The sequence below is a fragment of the Dipodomys merriami genome, unplaced genomic scaffold, assembly GCF_024711535.1.
Source record: "Dipodomys merriami isolate MVZ:Mamm:240054 unplaced genomic scaffold, mDipMer1.0.p SCAF_89, whole genome shotgun sequence".
NCBI lineage: Eukaryota > Metazoa > Chordata > Mammalia > Rodentia > Heteromyidae > Dipodomys > Dipodomys merriami.
In genome coordinates, this window is record NW_027206501.1 from 2,639,441 (window position 1) to 2,653,356 (window position 13,916).

Consider the following 13,916-nt stretch of genomic DNA (forward strand, 5'->3'; position numbering starts at 1 on the left):
TTAAAAGAATTTTTTCATGTAGAAAATGTTACAGGATAGTTTCCATGAGGCAAATAAATTGTATACTGTTCTTAGTAAAAATGGAATTTATTTATTGAAGTTATTTTATTTCAACTTGTACAGAATTCCATTTTTCATGGCAAAAGTTTTATGAATATTGTGCATGATTTTAATGTATTTACAATATAAAACTACAGGATGGATTAAGTTGAAATGTTTTAGTGAAAATGGTGCTAAAATGTATAATTCTTAAAATATGAGAAAAATACTAAGAAAAAACTCTTTAAATGTTAAGCATATTTTACCCAGTATTTTCATTTTATTTTAAATCTTTATCTTTCTGTATTCACTTTTTTTTCTTTGATTGATTTTAGTACCATATTTGAGACACCCCCATGGCTGGTCATTGCAGTTTATCATGTCACTTTATGTGTTATGCATTTTACTGCTCATACCATTGTGTTAATTCATATTTCCATGTCTAACTATAAATTTGCTGATTTCTTTCTTTTGTTTCCATCATTATGTGCATTTAATTCATTGAAGAACAAGAAAAATATAACTCTTCCACTAAAGGTAAATATTAGTGTAACTTTTTAACTATTTACTACTATTATGTTTCTTTTACAACATGCAAGAGTTATATAACTGTATTTCTTGATCTAGTAATAAAAGTTATTTGACAGGTAGTTTTCCCCTCTGGAATGATTTTATAGGACACTTAAATATTGTGTGTAGTTTACCTCAAAGAGGAAATTCACTTTTCCCTTTTTTATACTTTTATAATTTTTTAATTTCATTACCAAAGTGATGTACAGAGGGGTTACACTTACATAAGTAAGGTTACATAAGTAAAGTAGTGATTGAAAATATCACTTTAAGACTAACATAGCTTTGTTTCAAAATTTATTCATCCACTGTAATGATTAAAATCAATTCTGTAGAAAATAATAATGCATAATATATATTAATATTTTATAACAAAATACATGGCATATTCTTTATTTGCTTCTGTTTCATTTTTTTTTGTTTTCATTGCCTGCTCTCATACATAAAGGATTAAGTTCTTACTTTCTATTCAGGATAATATCTCCTCAAAATGAACAGACAGAAATTACCTGGATTTAACATGTACATGAACCTTAGTGAACTTTTTAAACCCACTCAGGCATCTGGAAGGCAGTTCTTCCAAATCTCAATATCATTTTAATACCCATAGATTCTATCTTTTGAGATACACATGAAAAAAAATCCCTCAGGTTGATGTATTGATCCATTGCTGACCTCCTCCTTTGTATCTTTGGATTCTATATTTTTAATCTTTGCCCTTGAGTTTCCACTAGGCTGCAAGCTGACCTCAAGTCTGTTCCCATGCTATTTCTTATTAAATATTATCATTAATTGATAAGCAAATAATGGAATTGAGTTTCCAACTTAGTGCGACAATGTTAATAATACGCATTGAAGTTAAAATTATAACATTGAAATTACATAAAGCTGTAATAGTTTAATAACGGTTCATTAATTCAGAATTTGAAAGTGTATTGGTTGACTTAATTTGTTGCCCATAGTAACCCTCAAGGCTAGTACTAAGAATAGCATCATACTTATTTATGAATGAGGAAACACAACTTCAAGGAGATGAAGAGATTTTCCTGTTAATACTACTAGTCAGTAGTAGACTACCAAGGAGGGTCCTTAGTTTTAACACATCTATCTTAATTTAATAAAAATAAATCTCAAATACATTACCCCAACTTATAGATTATCCAGGATATATGAGCCATGATAGTACATAAAATGAGAGATAATATTCAATTATTTGTTTTAGTCTGAAGGCATAAATATAAAAGTATAATATTCTTGTATAGTATGTGAAATCCTAAGTAATAACTATATACCAGTAAAAATGAAATATGCCATGAAACATGATATTTTGATACATGATATATGATATATGAATATCATGAATGATATCATGAATGATATTCACATATCCTTGATATATGAATGATATGTGAATGATATATAAATAATGTATGAATGATGATATATGAATCCTGCATTTTTAATTCATTTATCAGAAACAACTTTATTTTCAATACTACACAAGAGCCAATATACTTGTTCTCAGATTCAGATGAATTTTGTTAGCTTTAAATGGTAATTTTTGTCACGATAATATCCTTATATTGGAAATACAACATATAACCCTAAATCAATATCCAAAAGAAAGCAAAAACAATTCTTCCATTTAGACCTGTATGGCAATATTAACCAAAGCTGTAATTTACTTATCCAAACAAAATATCATTTGATATAACAAAATCTGCATGAAGTATGTATGCACTTTTATTTCCTTATTATAGAGCATGTCTATTTTTTTGTTCTGGACGGTCAGTATGTTCCAGCTGATAAGTGTCATCATCCTTCCAAATTGTCCTTCAAGACAGAGCGCAGACGTTTCTCATTTAACTAGAAATAACCAAAGAGGTTTATCTAAAGTGCTTCTAAAATAACATAAACCAACAGACTGGGATGCCTCTTTTCTCTGGGGTTTAAGGAAGCACAATTCAGCTATCAGAAGTGGCTCTTGAAGCCCAGAAAGTGTAGACATAAAGTCAAGAGTTTTTTTCAAAGTGTTTTGATGATTTGTAGATGAACTCGTTGTACAACCAATGGCCCCATTGGCCAGGGACTGAGAGATTTCCTGATGTGGAAGATTTGCATTGCTGAAACCAAGACAGTTCTGGGCAAACTAAGGTACTTAGCCATTCCACATCTAAAGAACCAGTGTATTAATTTTCCAGCATACGTTTGTAAGTCCTCTTAAAGAGAAATGTAAAATGCTACTAGCATCAATGGTAGAATTTATGAAGTCTGATGATTCAGCCAAAAGCATGTTGGTGAAATCTCAGTGTTTGAGAATTAAAACTTGGCTCCAGCTCAGTCATTCAATTGGCAAATGGAAGGATAAGGAATTCTCCCTCCAAAAACCTTGTACTTCACCCTGTTGTTCTCCAGGTCCCCTAACAGTTTGATACCCTTTGTCAAGAACTTAATATTTGGGCTGGGAAGGTGGCTCAGTGGTAGAGCGCTTGCCTTGCATTCGTGAGGGCCTGGGTTCGATTCCTCAGCACCACATAAGCAAAAAAAAAAAAAAAAAAGAAAAAAGCCGGAAGTGGTGCAGTGGCTCAAATGGTAGAGTGCTAGCCTTGAGCTGAAGAGCTGAGGGACAGCGCCCAGACCCAGAGTTCAGGCCCCATGACCAGACCCCCCAAAAAAGAACTTAATGTTCATGCATATGAACATCACTATAGTAACATATGAACATCACTATAGCAACAGATGTTTTACAGAAATAGAGTCATGGGGTGGTTAAGGTAACCAGGAAACTGAGAAACTTCCAGATTTTGATTCCACATCTATTGCTTTGCCCTCTGGGCCTTGTTAATGGTAATATCCTCCCCCTCAAAACACCCTCATCTTAAGAAACCCCCTTCATTATCCTTAACTTCCCCTGGCAACTCAACTAATCACCAGCGGTTAACTTACTCCTGGCTTGTCCCTCAAATTACCCAGGCAAGTTGAGAACAAAGACATACTGAATTTGAATAGATCAGTGTTGGTCTTGAGATGAACTGAGGGCTTAGAACTAGCGTTCAGACAACTTCACTTTCCCTTTTCACTCCTTTTATGGTGAAAGCTGAGAGATGATAATGAGTTTAGGTTTCACAAACTGCTTTTAGGCCTATTTTCAATTATTCATTCTAAAAGTAAGCCAATTTTTCCCTCTCTGCTACATTTCTTGGACAGTTTTAAAGAGCCCATGAATGTAGTTTGGGGCATCGAAATAATGATTTAAGAAGATCAAACTGAACCAGAAATTAAATGACTTCCAGGTGAGAAAAAAATGTTATTGTCATAAATTTCTTATTTTATATGCCTTTAGAAAATACAATTTCATAAGTGCACTAAATTTTTGGCTAAAGGGAGTAATTTTGAGTCATCACAGAAAACATCACATTATCTTGTCTGCAAATATGAATTTGCTTTATGATAAAAATATATGTGATTCAGGCATACGGGTAAACAAAGACAACTAGTGTCCAGGTAATTAACTTATGTCAACAGGGACAAAGAGAAAATAGCATTTTTTTTCATTTCACTGATGAAATATGTTGTACTCTTTGTAACCAGATAGAAGTTAAGGATTTTTTTCTAGACAACTGTATTAAGTGCTAGGGTTCTATGCTAAATGCTAAAATTACCTTTTGGGTTTGAATGTGAAATTACACAAAATAAATTTATGGAACTTTTACTTTAAACTTAAATATAATTAGTATATATAGTGAATATATGAATTTTACTAATTTTCTGTTCCATTAGTTTTCTTGTAAAAATGGTAGTTGATAACCTATTTCAAAGTGTGCTACACTGAGAAAACTAGAAATAAATTATATATTGACTTATACTGAACTATGTAAATTAATTTGTGTATTTTTTATATCTACATTATGTAAGATGTGCTTAAATAGTAGCAAGGGATTTAATTTTATTTACATTTGATTATTCTTTAGCAAATAACATAATGGGCCAGGTGAATCATTTCTTGCATTGTAGGTAAGATTTCAAAAAGTTGGGAATGCCACTTCATGAGAAAGTGCTTACTGAATATGCAGAAGACCCTGATACATATATATGTGTGTGTGCGCATGCACGTGCACACACACACACACACACACACGTGCACGCGCACACGCACTTCATGCAAACACAACCACACATAAGATTACGTAAGTGCAAGTTAATGCATCCCCGAGGTGCTACTTTTTATAAACTTAGGAATAGTTCTGAACAGATGTTTAGAGATTCTTTTTTTAGAGCTGTATTTAGTAAACAAACAAACAAAAAACAAACAAAATTGTCTGTAACTTTGTGCATCTTTCTCCTCCCTCCAGCTCTGTCTTAGTGTCTCAATCTCTTGTCTGCCTCCTGGTCTCTCTCTCTCTCTTTCTGACACTCACTACTCCTTCCTCCTCCTCCTCCTTGTCTTCCTTCCCCTCCTCTTCCTCTTTCTTTCCCTCCTCCTCCTCCTCTTGTTTTTCTTTTCCACCTCCTCTTCTTCATTCTCAATCTCCCCCTCTTCCCCTTTTCCTTCCTTTCTCCTCTTCTTCCCTTCCCTCCTCCTCATCTTCCCATTCTTTTCTTCCTCTTCATCCATTATCCTCCTCCTCCTCTTTTTCCTCCTCCCTTCCTCCTCATCCTCCATCTTATTTTCCCTTTCCTCACAAACACAGATGTCATTTAAGCCTTATTGTTTTAATTATTGGATCCAAAGTCTGAAACAGCCCTGGAGGACCAATTCAGAAATTGTGGTTTTCACCCCTGCTTACTTACATGACTTATTGGAAGTTGCATCATTGTATCATAGCATCCTAGCTGGTGGCATTGTCAATCTTAACCTCAGTATGGAGGGTTCATAATTTTCTGTGTGGCTGGAGCTGTGCGGGAGAGGACAGGGAGGGAAGGCACATAGATTTTTTCCTGTGGACAGCCTCTTTGATCTATTTTCTATAAAATTGTATTTGCCCCTCAAATATTATAGCTTAGGAAGAGTCAGTCAAAGTTCAGGTTAACAAAGTTATGGCACATTGGGCTTTTCAAGTTAGATTTTGTTGCCATTAGTGTTAGTGGAATAATTAAAATGATGGAAAATCCTGTTAGAGATCATTTGGGATAAACATGATCCTCTCAATGATTGGTTTTGCTGGCTCCTTCCCCCAAGTCTAATTACACAGCTAGCTGTTTTCCAGAGTTGTATTAAGAGGACCCCCTAAACAAGACAGTGCTCCTTTATACTACCTGCACATGTTTTTAAAAGCCTGTATAACACAAAAGCGTGAAGATAGATTTTTCATCAAGACCTGTCTTATCTGGCAAGGATAGGCATTTTCTGTGTTACTCTGAGTCTCCATGGTTTTGACACTGAGAAATGACACCCATGATTAGACATGCTGTACAGGGTTTTCTTTAGTAGAAATGAGCAAGATAATGCAGTGAGATTTGCGTACTTATTTGTACAGCTACCCTCTTCACCTTATGCCAAGGTGCCATTTCAACTATCCAGCCATACAAAATAAATTATTTTCTAAAACAATTATCTAAAGCCAATATGGCATTTTTTCACTTAACAAGTGTTATTGTTGCCTTTTGTGTTTCTCATGCTGGGTATGTACTATCTTTTCTTTCATTGTTTATAGTATTGTTGCATAAAGATCCAAGGGAATGATACAGACATAAAGAAATCAGTTTGAAATGTTTTTGTGCTTGCAAATCAAAATGAATTTACTTCAGAAAAAAATGATCCAGAACACAAGCATTTGTATAAAGTAATAATATTTAAAACATTTGAAGCCTGGTGCCAGTGGTTCACACCTCTAATCCTAACTACTCAGTGGGCCAAGATCTGAGGATGGTGGTTCAAAGTCAATGCTGGCAGGAAACTCCCTGAAACTTATCTCCAATAAATTACTCAGCAAAAGCTGGAAGTGGTGCTGTGGCTCAAGTGGTAGAGTGCTAGCCTCAAACAAAAGCTCAGGGACAGAGGCCAGGCCTAGAGTTCAAGCCCCATGACTGGCAAAAAACAAAATTTAATTAAAGAAATTGATGTTTGTGGAAAGTTTATTTGTTTGGTGTGGAAGTTGTATAAGTATTACCTGGAAAATTACGTAATTCCCCAAATAAGGTCAAACATTAAAGGGATTATCTTATTTTTAATTTAAAGATTATAAAAATATAATTTTATAAAAATTATAAAATACAACTGCTTAAGTAAACTTAATTCCTACAGTTTGAGTAATTTGGCAAATTAAGACCATTGCTGTGAATTGGTAAAAGACATGTTCACAGTAGTTTTTCCATTTTTACAAATGTGAAAAAAGTGTGAACATATTAGTCATAGCCTATTGAAATGAGAGACAAAATGAAAGATTCTCTAAGCAATGAATGGGGAATCTAAATAACATTAAATAAATCAAATTAATAAAACAAAAAGTAAAAAACTGTATAGGGGTTTTATCAAAAATTAGCAGAGAAATCACTTCATGAACTGATAATAGCTCTACGACTGTATTTCTTGTTGATTCCCATTTACTGTTTTGCCATGTTGCTTCTAGCTGATTAAAGCATGTTTGTCACTTTTAACAATTGTTAGTTCTCTAAATTCCAGAACATCTCTGTTATCTAAAACCAGTCTGATTTTGCATTTTAAAATGTTCCAATTCCAAAAACATCTTACTTATAGAGTATTTAAGCACCAGTTTACTATTATTTGTCTTTACATTTAGCCTTTGTAGAGTTTGAATATGATTCCATTAGCTAAATCTTTTTCATCTAATCTCTCTACATAGTTTCTTGTGTTTGATTTTCCACTCTCATGAACTTCTTAAAATACACTACTTCAAATAATGAAGTGTAAGCAAGGCATTGTATGTGGCCTCACTCATGGACCTCATTCTACTGAATAATTTCCATAGATGAGGGTTGTTCATTTCTCTTCTTGACCTGACAATAATTTCCATAGATGAGGGTTGTTCATTTCTCTTCTTGACCTGACACTTTGGAGCAAGGCTGTGAATGACTCTACCAATCCCAGAAGCTCACTGTATTGCCACATAGCAAGGAAGCAAAGACTTACATTTTTCTATTCATAAAATGTGGTTGTATCTCCTCGTTGGCCATATGGGCTTAATTATCCAGTCCTGATGTTATCTTACATCACATTTGTCTCAAGTATTAAGTTAACTTTTTAAAAAAATTAAATGGTCATTATCATTTTACTCCAATATGATTACTAAGATAGAAACTTACATTATTTATCGTCTTTTTACAATTGTATTTCACAGGAACACTTGAAAAGTTTAGAGGGTTTAATCACACAGATAATGTTTTATATATATATCATCTATATATAATGTTATATATCATTTTATAGACTTTATTCATTATTATTTACTATATAGATTCTTTCTCCTTACAGACACAACATTTGATATTTCCAATTCATGTTAACTTTTAGCTAAAGGAGAGAAATTAAACGTTGTATATATCTGTGCTGGTACCAGGCATTGAACTCAGGGCCTATGCTCTCTCTTGTCTTTTTTACTCATATCTGGTCATCAACCGCTCGAACCAGGCCTCCAGTCCAGCTTCTTTGCTGGCTAATTGGAGATAGTACCTTTTCTGCCCTAGCTGGCTTCAAAACTCAGTTCGTTGTCAACTCTCACCCTCCTGAGTAGCTAGGATCACAGGTGTAAGCCATTGGTATCTAGGTGTAGGTATAAGGAAGTATACCTATTGAGATCTGAGCAAATTTGTTTTTAGGTTAAATTAAATCAGAAAAAAATTTAAAAAAAGAAAAAACATTTTAAATATATTTATACATGTTTAATGTTCAGAGTGTAATAGTAATAAATTGTGAGTATAGTATTATTAAGCAAATTACAAATACCTAGAAAAATCAAAGCAGTTTCCCAAATAAACACTTTTTCTTTAGAGGGGAAACTACAGTCTTCAGCTTTTATAAAAATAAAAATTTTCAGGCACAGGCCTTTTTGATAATATTAAAATACATATTGAAAATATGTAAATGAGTTCAGCTTTTTCATAGATTTGCCATGATCATGAATCTATAGTGAATCTATTTACAGGCTAAAATCATTTGCAGGTTTTCTCCAGGTCAGGAATTCTCAAAGTGCATGTGACATGAAAAGAGAAATAACTTTCTTACTCTGAGTCTTTTCAACACAATTTCCATTCAAAAATTGTAACAAATTACTTTGCTTTGTAAAGTAGATTTACTCTTTTGTTCCTACATGTTCCAATCAGAATTCTCTTTGGTGAAACTTAGAAGACCAAAAAACTGATTTCACAGCTGTGATTTTAATTATAAAAATTATACTGCTTTATACTTCCTTAATTTTAACTCAGGTGTATTTTTGACATAGGTAGATTCCTCTGAAAATATGTCCAATTGGAAAGGAAAATGAGCATAAGTTGGAATGAAAAAAGGGATTTTGTTTAATATATTTTGGTAAATTAATGTTTTATAAAGTAAAATAATTTCAACATAAGTCATATCTTGCAGCTTATAATTATAGAGAATTTTTTGACCCTTCAACTTGCTCAAGAGAGACATTTTTGTAAATTTGCAGTCAATTACATCATAGGGACTAAGGGAGATAAATTGTTGAACATAGGATTACTTTAGTCTTTATTGAAGTTGAAATAGTATATAGGAAATGTTCTTATGTTTTTTGACTGTATGATATATGATTATCAAAAACCAAATAAAAATACATTACTGGAGAAAATGAAAGGAATTATTAAAGTTTTGCTATGCAACAGTTAGGAAAATTTTAAGAACTTAAAATTCTAATGTCTATTTTTAAAATCTTTCTAAAAGCATTTTAATGATTTTGTTAGCTTCTGATACTACTAACATTCAAATTATTCCTGAAGTCTGAATTCAATTTGAGGATTTGGATAGATATGGGAAAATATTTCCTATTTTATTATTTTTATTATATTTTATTATTTTGTTAGAATTTAAATAGACAAAATGTAATAAAAAAACTTAAATGATAATAATCATGCTTTACAAAGTGAAAATAATTCTCTGAGTTTTCTCTGGGACCTGGTTCATTTTACTGATAGTGACATACTTGGGCGATTTAATTCACATTTGACGAATATTCTTTATGTAAATAATGTAAATTAGTACAATAATATCTTCTGTTATAATTATGTTACAAATATTCCATTTTACTTGATAAATTGGCCTTAGTATTTACCTTGGTACACCTATAATTTAGAAATAATGTCATTTTCTTTCATAATATACAGCTGAGAAATTAAATGGTAAAAAATAAAAATTTCTAACAAAGTTCAAGAACTTCAGCTTTCACACTGAAGTGCTCCAGTACTTATGAAAACAATGTTATTGAAGCACAGAAACTTGTACAAAACAGTTATTTCAGATTAAGCACTAAATACATGTTATCTGGAAATACTGAAAATATCTAAAAAATGTATACACTATTGTATAATAATATAAAGTAAATAATAAGCTATTTGTATTTTGCTTCTATTTTTGGACTTCATGAGCAAGAAATGAGATTAGCAACTTCAATTTTGATGGGAATCAAGGGGTTCCAACTTGACTTTAAGTATAATATTAATTTGGAGACTTTTCCCCTCAGTTTTTTACATTTAAAATATACTATACTGCCTGCAGCTGGTTAGTGATGGCTCACACCTGTAATCCTAGCTAGCCACCATGCTTGGATCTGCGGATCACAGTTTGATGGCAGTCTGGGTAGACAAATTTAAGAAGATTCTTATTTCCAGTTAACCACAAAAAATCCAAAAGTGGAACTGTGGCTCAACTGATAGAGCTTCACCTGAGGCACACACGCGAGCGCTCTCTCTCTCACACACACACACACAAACACACACACAATATCCACATCAAATTATTTATACAATATCCCCATTGCATTCTTTAAAAATACATTTAGTATACTAATTACCTGTAGAACATAAGATTGAAGTCAATTTTTTAAAAATTTCAGATAACTTTTATTTAGGAATCAGTTTCTTATGATTTAGTTTTGAGTTTTGCAAGATATAAATGCAACCATATCATAAATAATCCTCTTAGAGACATAAGACATTGTGTTGCCATGGTTATTCACTGTAACCATTTTAAAACTGCTTTAAACAAGTAGCTCTTAGGGACTAATCCTGAGGGTTGGATCGTCAACTCCTAAGAACTACAGGTACTTAGCCTGGCACCATTGGCTCATAACCATTCCCCTAAGCTACTCAGAAGGCTGAGATATGAGGATCAAGGTTCAAAAACAACCCAGGCAGAAAAGTCTGTGAGACTCTTTATTTCCAGTTAACCAGCAAAAAGCAGCAAGTGGAGGTAGTGGCATAACACCAGCCTTGAGTAAAATAGCCAAGGGAAAACAAAACACCAAGCCCTGAGTTCAAGCCTCAGTACCAGCATGCACACACACACACACACACACACACACACACACACACACACACACACACACACACACACACACTACAAGTAATAAAAGTGAACTAAAAAAAACTTTTTAAATTCTTAAAGTTATCATTTGGTGAGCACAGGTAAACTTTTAAATCTGTTCATTTAGAAGGTTAAATTACTAAATTGAATTAGTTTAAGCTTTAAGTATAGAATGTAACTGATTATAGACCCTCTTGCTTCTTCAAAGCTCCCTACAAATGGCTGAGCAGTTCCCCGAGGTACTTGTGCCATTTACAAGAGACAGGAGCAGATATAAACTCATTTTTTTATATTGCATATGGCTTCCTGCAGATATAACACATTCTAATAACTTTGTTTCATCTTGCAGTTACTCTGATGTAGAATCTGTACTGCACCTTGACTTGCTATGTTGTTGAGTAGTTAATGAATTCAGGACTGCTTTATGTTCAGCTCTTCACTGAACCATCTTTCTGTCGTAATGATAGTCACCATTTATTGTGTCAGAAGTAAAACAAGTGTGTGTCATTGCTTTAACTCATGCCCCTGGTATATTAGAAATGGATCTTGTCTCTGTCTAACTCACTGAATTGACAGGATAAAACTTCTAATAGCATAGTATTGGTATGAATAAAAGTTTGATTAAAACAATCTGTACTTGACCTGATAAATTTACTTATGTACTTAATTTTTAAAGGTAGTAGCAACTTTGTTAATGAAAAATGATAGGCCATATTTAGGCACTTTATGATAGAAAATTCTGTCAAATTCTTAATATTCTTGTAAGGGATGAAATCAGAAGTCAAGTAAATCAGGCATACTAACACTGACATAAACATTTAAACATAGGTTGCTAATTTTTCCCATTTTCCCCTGGTATTACATGTGTTTGTACACACACATCACCACATCCACCACCACTATTATCTTAAAAAGTAAACCTTTAGCTGAGCACCTGTGGCTCCCACCTGTAATCTTAGTTGCTTAGGAGGCTGAGATATGAGGATCAAAGTTTGAAGCCAGCCCAAGCAGGAAAGTCTGTGAGACTCTTATCTCCACTAAAACTACCCTCCAAAAAGCCAAAAGTGGTGCTGTGGCTCAAGTGGTAGAACATTAGGTGAGCAGAAGTAGCTCAAGGACAGCGCCTTGTCTCAGAATTCAAGCCTCAGGACTTGATAAGTATAAAAATAAAATTTGAAAGTAAACCTTAACACTTCTTTTGTAGTTTGACTAGTCTGGGAAATTGACCAACAATAAATAAACTTAGGTCTCATTCAACACAGGTGTAAGCTGCACACAGCTTATACTTTTAATTTCCCTTTCATTTATAAAAACAGAAATTAAAGACAGTTTTAAAGCCAGATTTATTATAATGAATTCCAATTTAAGTCATACTTTATTGAAGACTATGGTTTTCCTAAACAGCCATACTTGCTGTTTTAGGAGATAAGCAAAGGCTTATCTTATTTCTTTACATATCATTATTTAAAGAGTTAATATATCTTATTTTCAGGACTTATGAATTTTATACTAATCATACAGAGCCATGAAAATGAGAAAGATAATGTTTTATCCAAGGCCATGTTTAGTACTGGAAAATACTGTCAGAAACTACTTGTAGACTCATGAAAGCAGATGATTTCCAAGTAAACAAGTTTTAGGTGATACTACTAGCAGAGGATGGTTTGTACATACATGTAAGCATGTACATATATGTGTGATGTGTAAAGTATGGAAATTCATTTTCTCTATAAACATACAATCAACAACCAGTTGGTTGACTTGACAAGATCTTTGAACAGTTAAATTTGGTCTTACATAATCAGTCATAGAGGGATTTGAATTTAAAGAACTAGAGTTTTGATCATTTGTTACTAACATTTGTGGTCACCATTCTATGTAATTTGAACCATGCTCATCTTGACATTAAGAGTGGCTACTATTGTGTAGTTTGCATTTTGTTCGATTTATTAATCACGTGTTATTTTGGACATTTATTTACTTGAACCTTGTTCAAAGCATTAAAATCTTAAACCATTCAGTTCTGAAAGATGTTTCCCATGTTTTAATAGGCTTTCATTGTGTGTTTTTGCAGCAAGCTTAGTAGTGGAAGAGCGAACGAGACAGATGAAAATGAAAGTGCATCGATTTAAGCAGACAACAGGGTCTGGTTCTAGTCAAGAACTTGATCACGAGCAATATTCCAAGGTAATGTCAAAAGTGTCTAAATGATACTCTCCCCTTTCCAGTCGCATAGTGTGTGTGTGTATGTATGTGTATGTAGCAGACAGGATCAGCAAGCCCTGAAATATAAGGGAAGTTATTATTGAATAATAAGCTTGAGTTGTATGAGTTACCAAAGCCTGGGAAAACCTCTCTCACCTCTTGATATTTTCATAAGGCATAATGGTTAAAAGATGTATTAGGAACTTGGATTTACTTTTTTTCCCTAAAATGCGTAAAGAGTTGATATTAAAGTTGATATTAGTTAATAGTCAAATTCACAGACATAAGCAGGGTATATGAAGGCATTTTATTACCTGAATGTCTCTTTGCGTGTAAAATGTCATAATAGATATGTATAGTCTTAAATATTATTTGGGATTCATATTGAATATTGATACTTGTTAATGACAAAAAATCATATTATTTGATAGTTTTTATTTCTCTGACTTTGGTAAGCAAAGTATCTAATTTCAAACCCTTAGAAGCTGAAAGTCATATAATTTCAAAAGCTAGTAATCACTTAATTTATATTTCGGTATTAACTTACAGGAAAACAGGCATTTATAAATTGCTATCTAATAAGTTTAATTAAAGTACCATAGACTTT

At 32.9% G+C, this 13,916-nt stretch overlaps 1 protein-coding gene across 33 annotated transcripts in view; it reads left to right on the plus strand.

Annotated features, from left to right (window-relative positions):
- The window catches only part of Rims1 (regulating synaptic membrane exocytosis 1), a 505,606-nt gene that overhangs the window by 394,616 nt on the left and 97,074 nt on the right, over positions 1 to 13,916 (plus strand). For 22 of the 33 annotated variants that reach the window (XM_070012108.1, XM_070012139.1, XM_070012109.1 and 19 more), the window contains one exon: positions 13,179 to 13,291. The exons of 9 other annotated variants lie outside the window; for them this stretch is intronic. In XM_070012108.1, the coding sequence (XP_069868209.1) occupies positions 13,179 to 13,291 (113 nt within the window). Of the gene's footprint in view, positions 1 to 546; positions 577 to 2,658; positions 2,764 to 3,425; positions 3,457 to 3,816; positions 3,903 to 13,178; positions 13,292 to 13,916 lie in introns of those variants that run through there. 2 more of the 33 variants (XR_011369887.1, XM_070012138.1) reach the window with 2 other exon arrangements.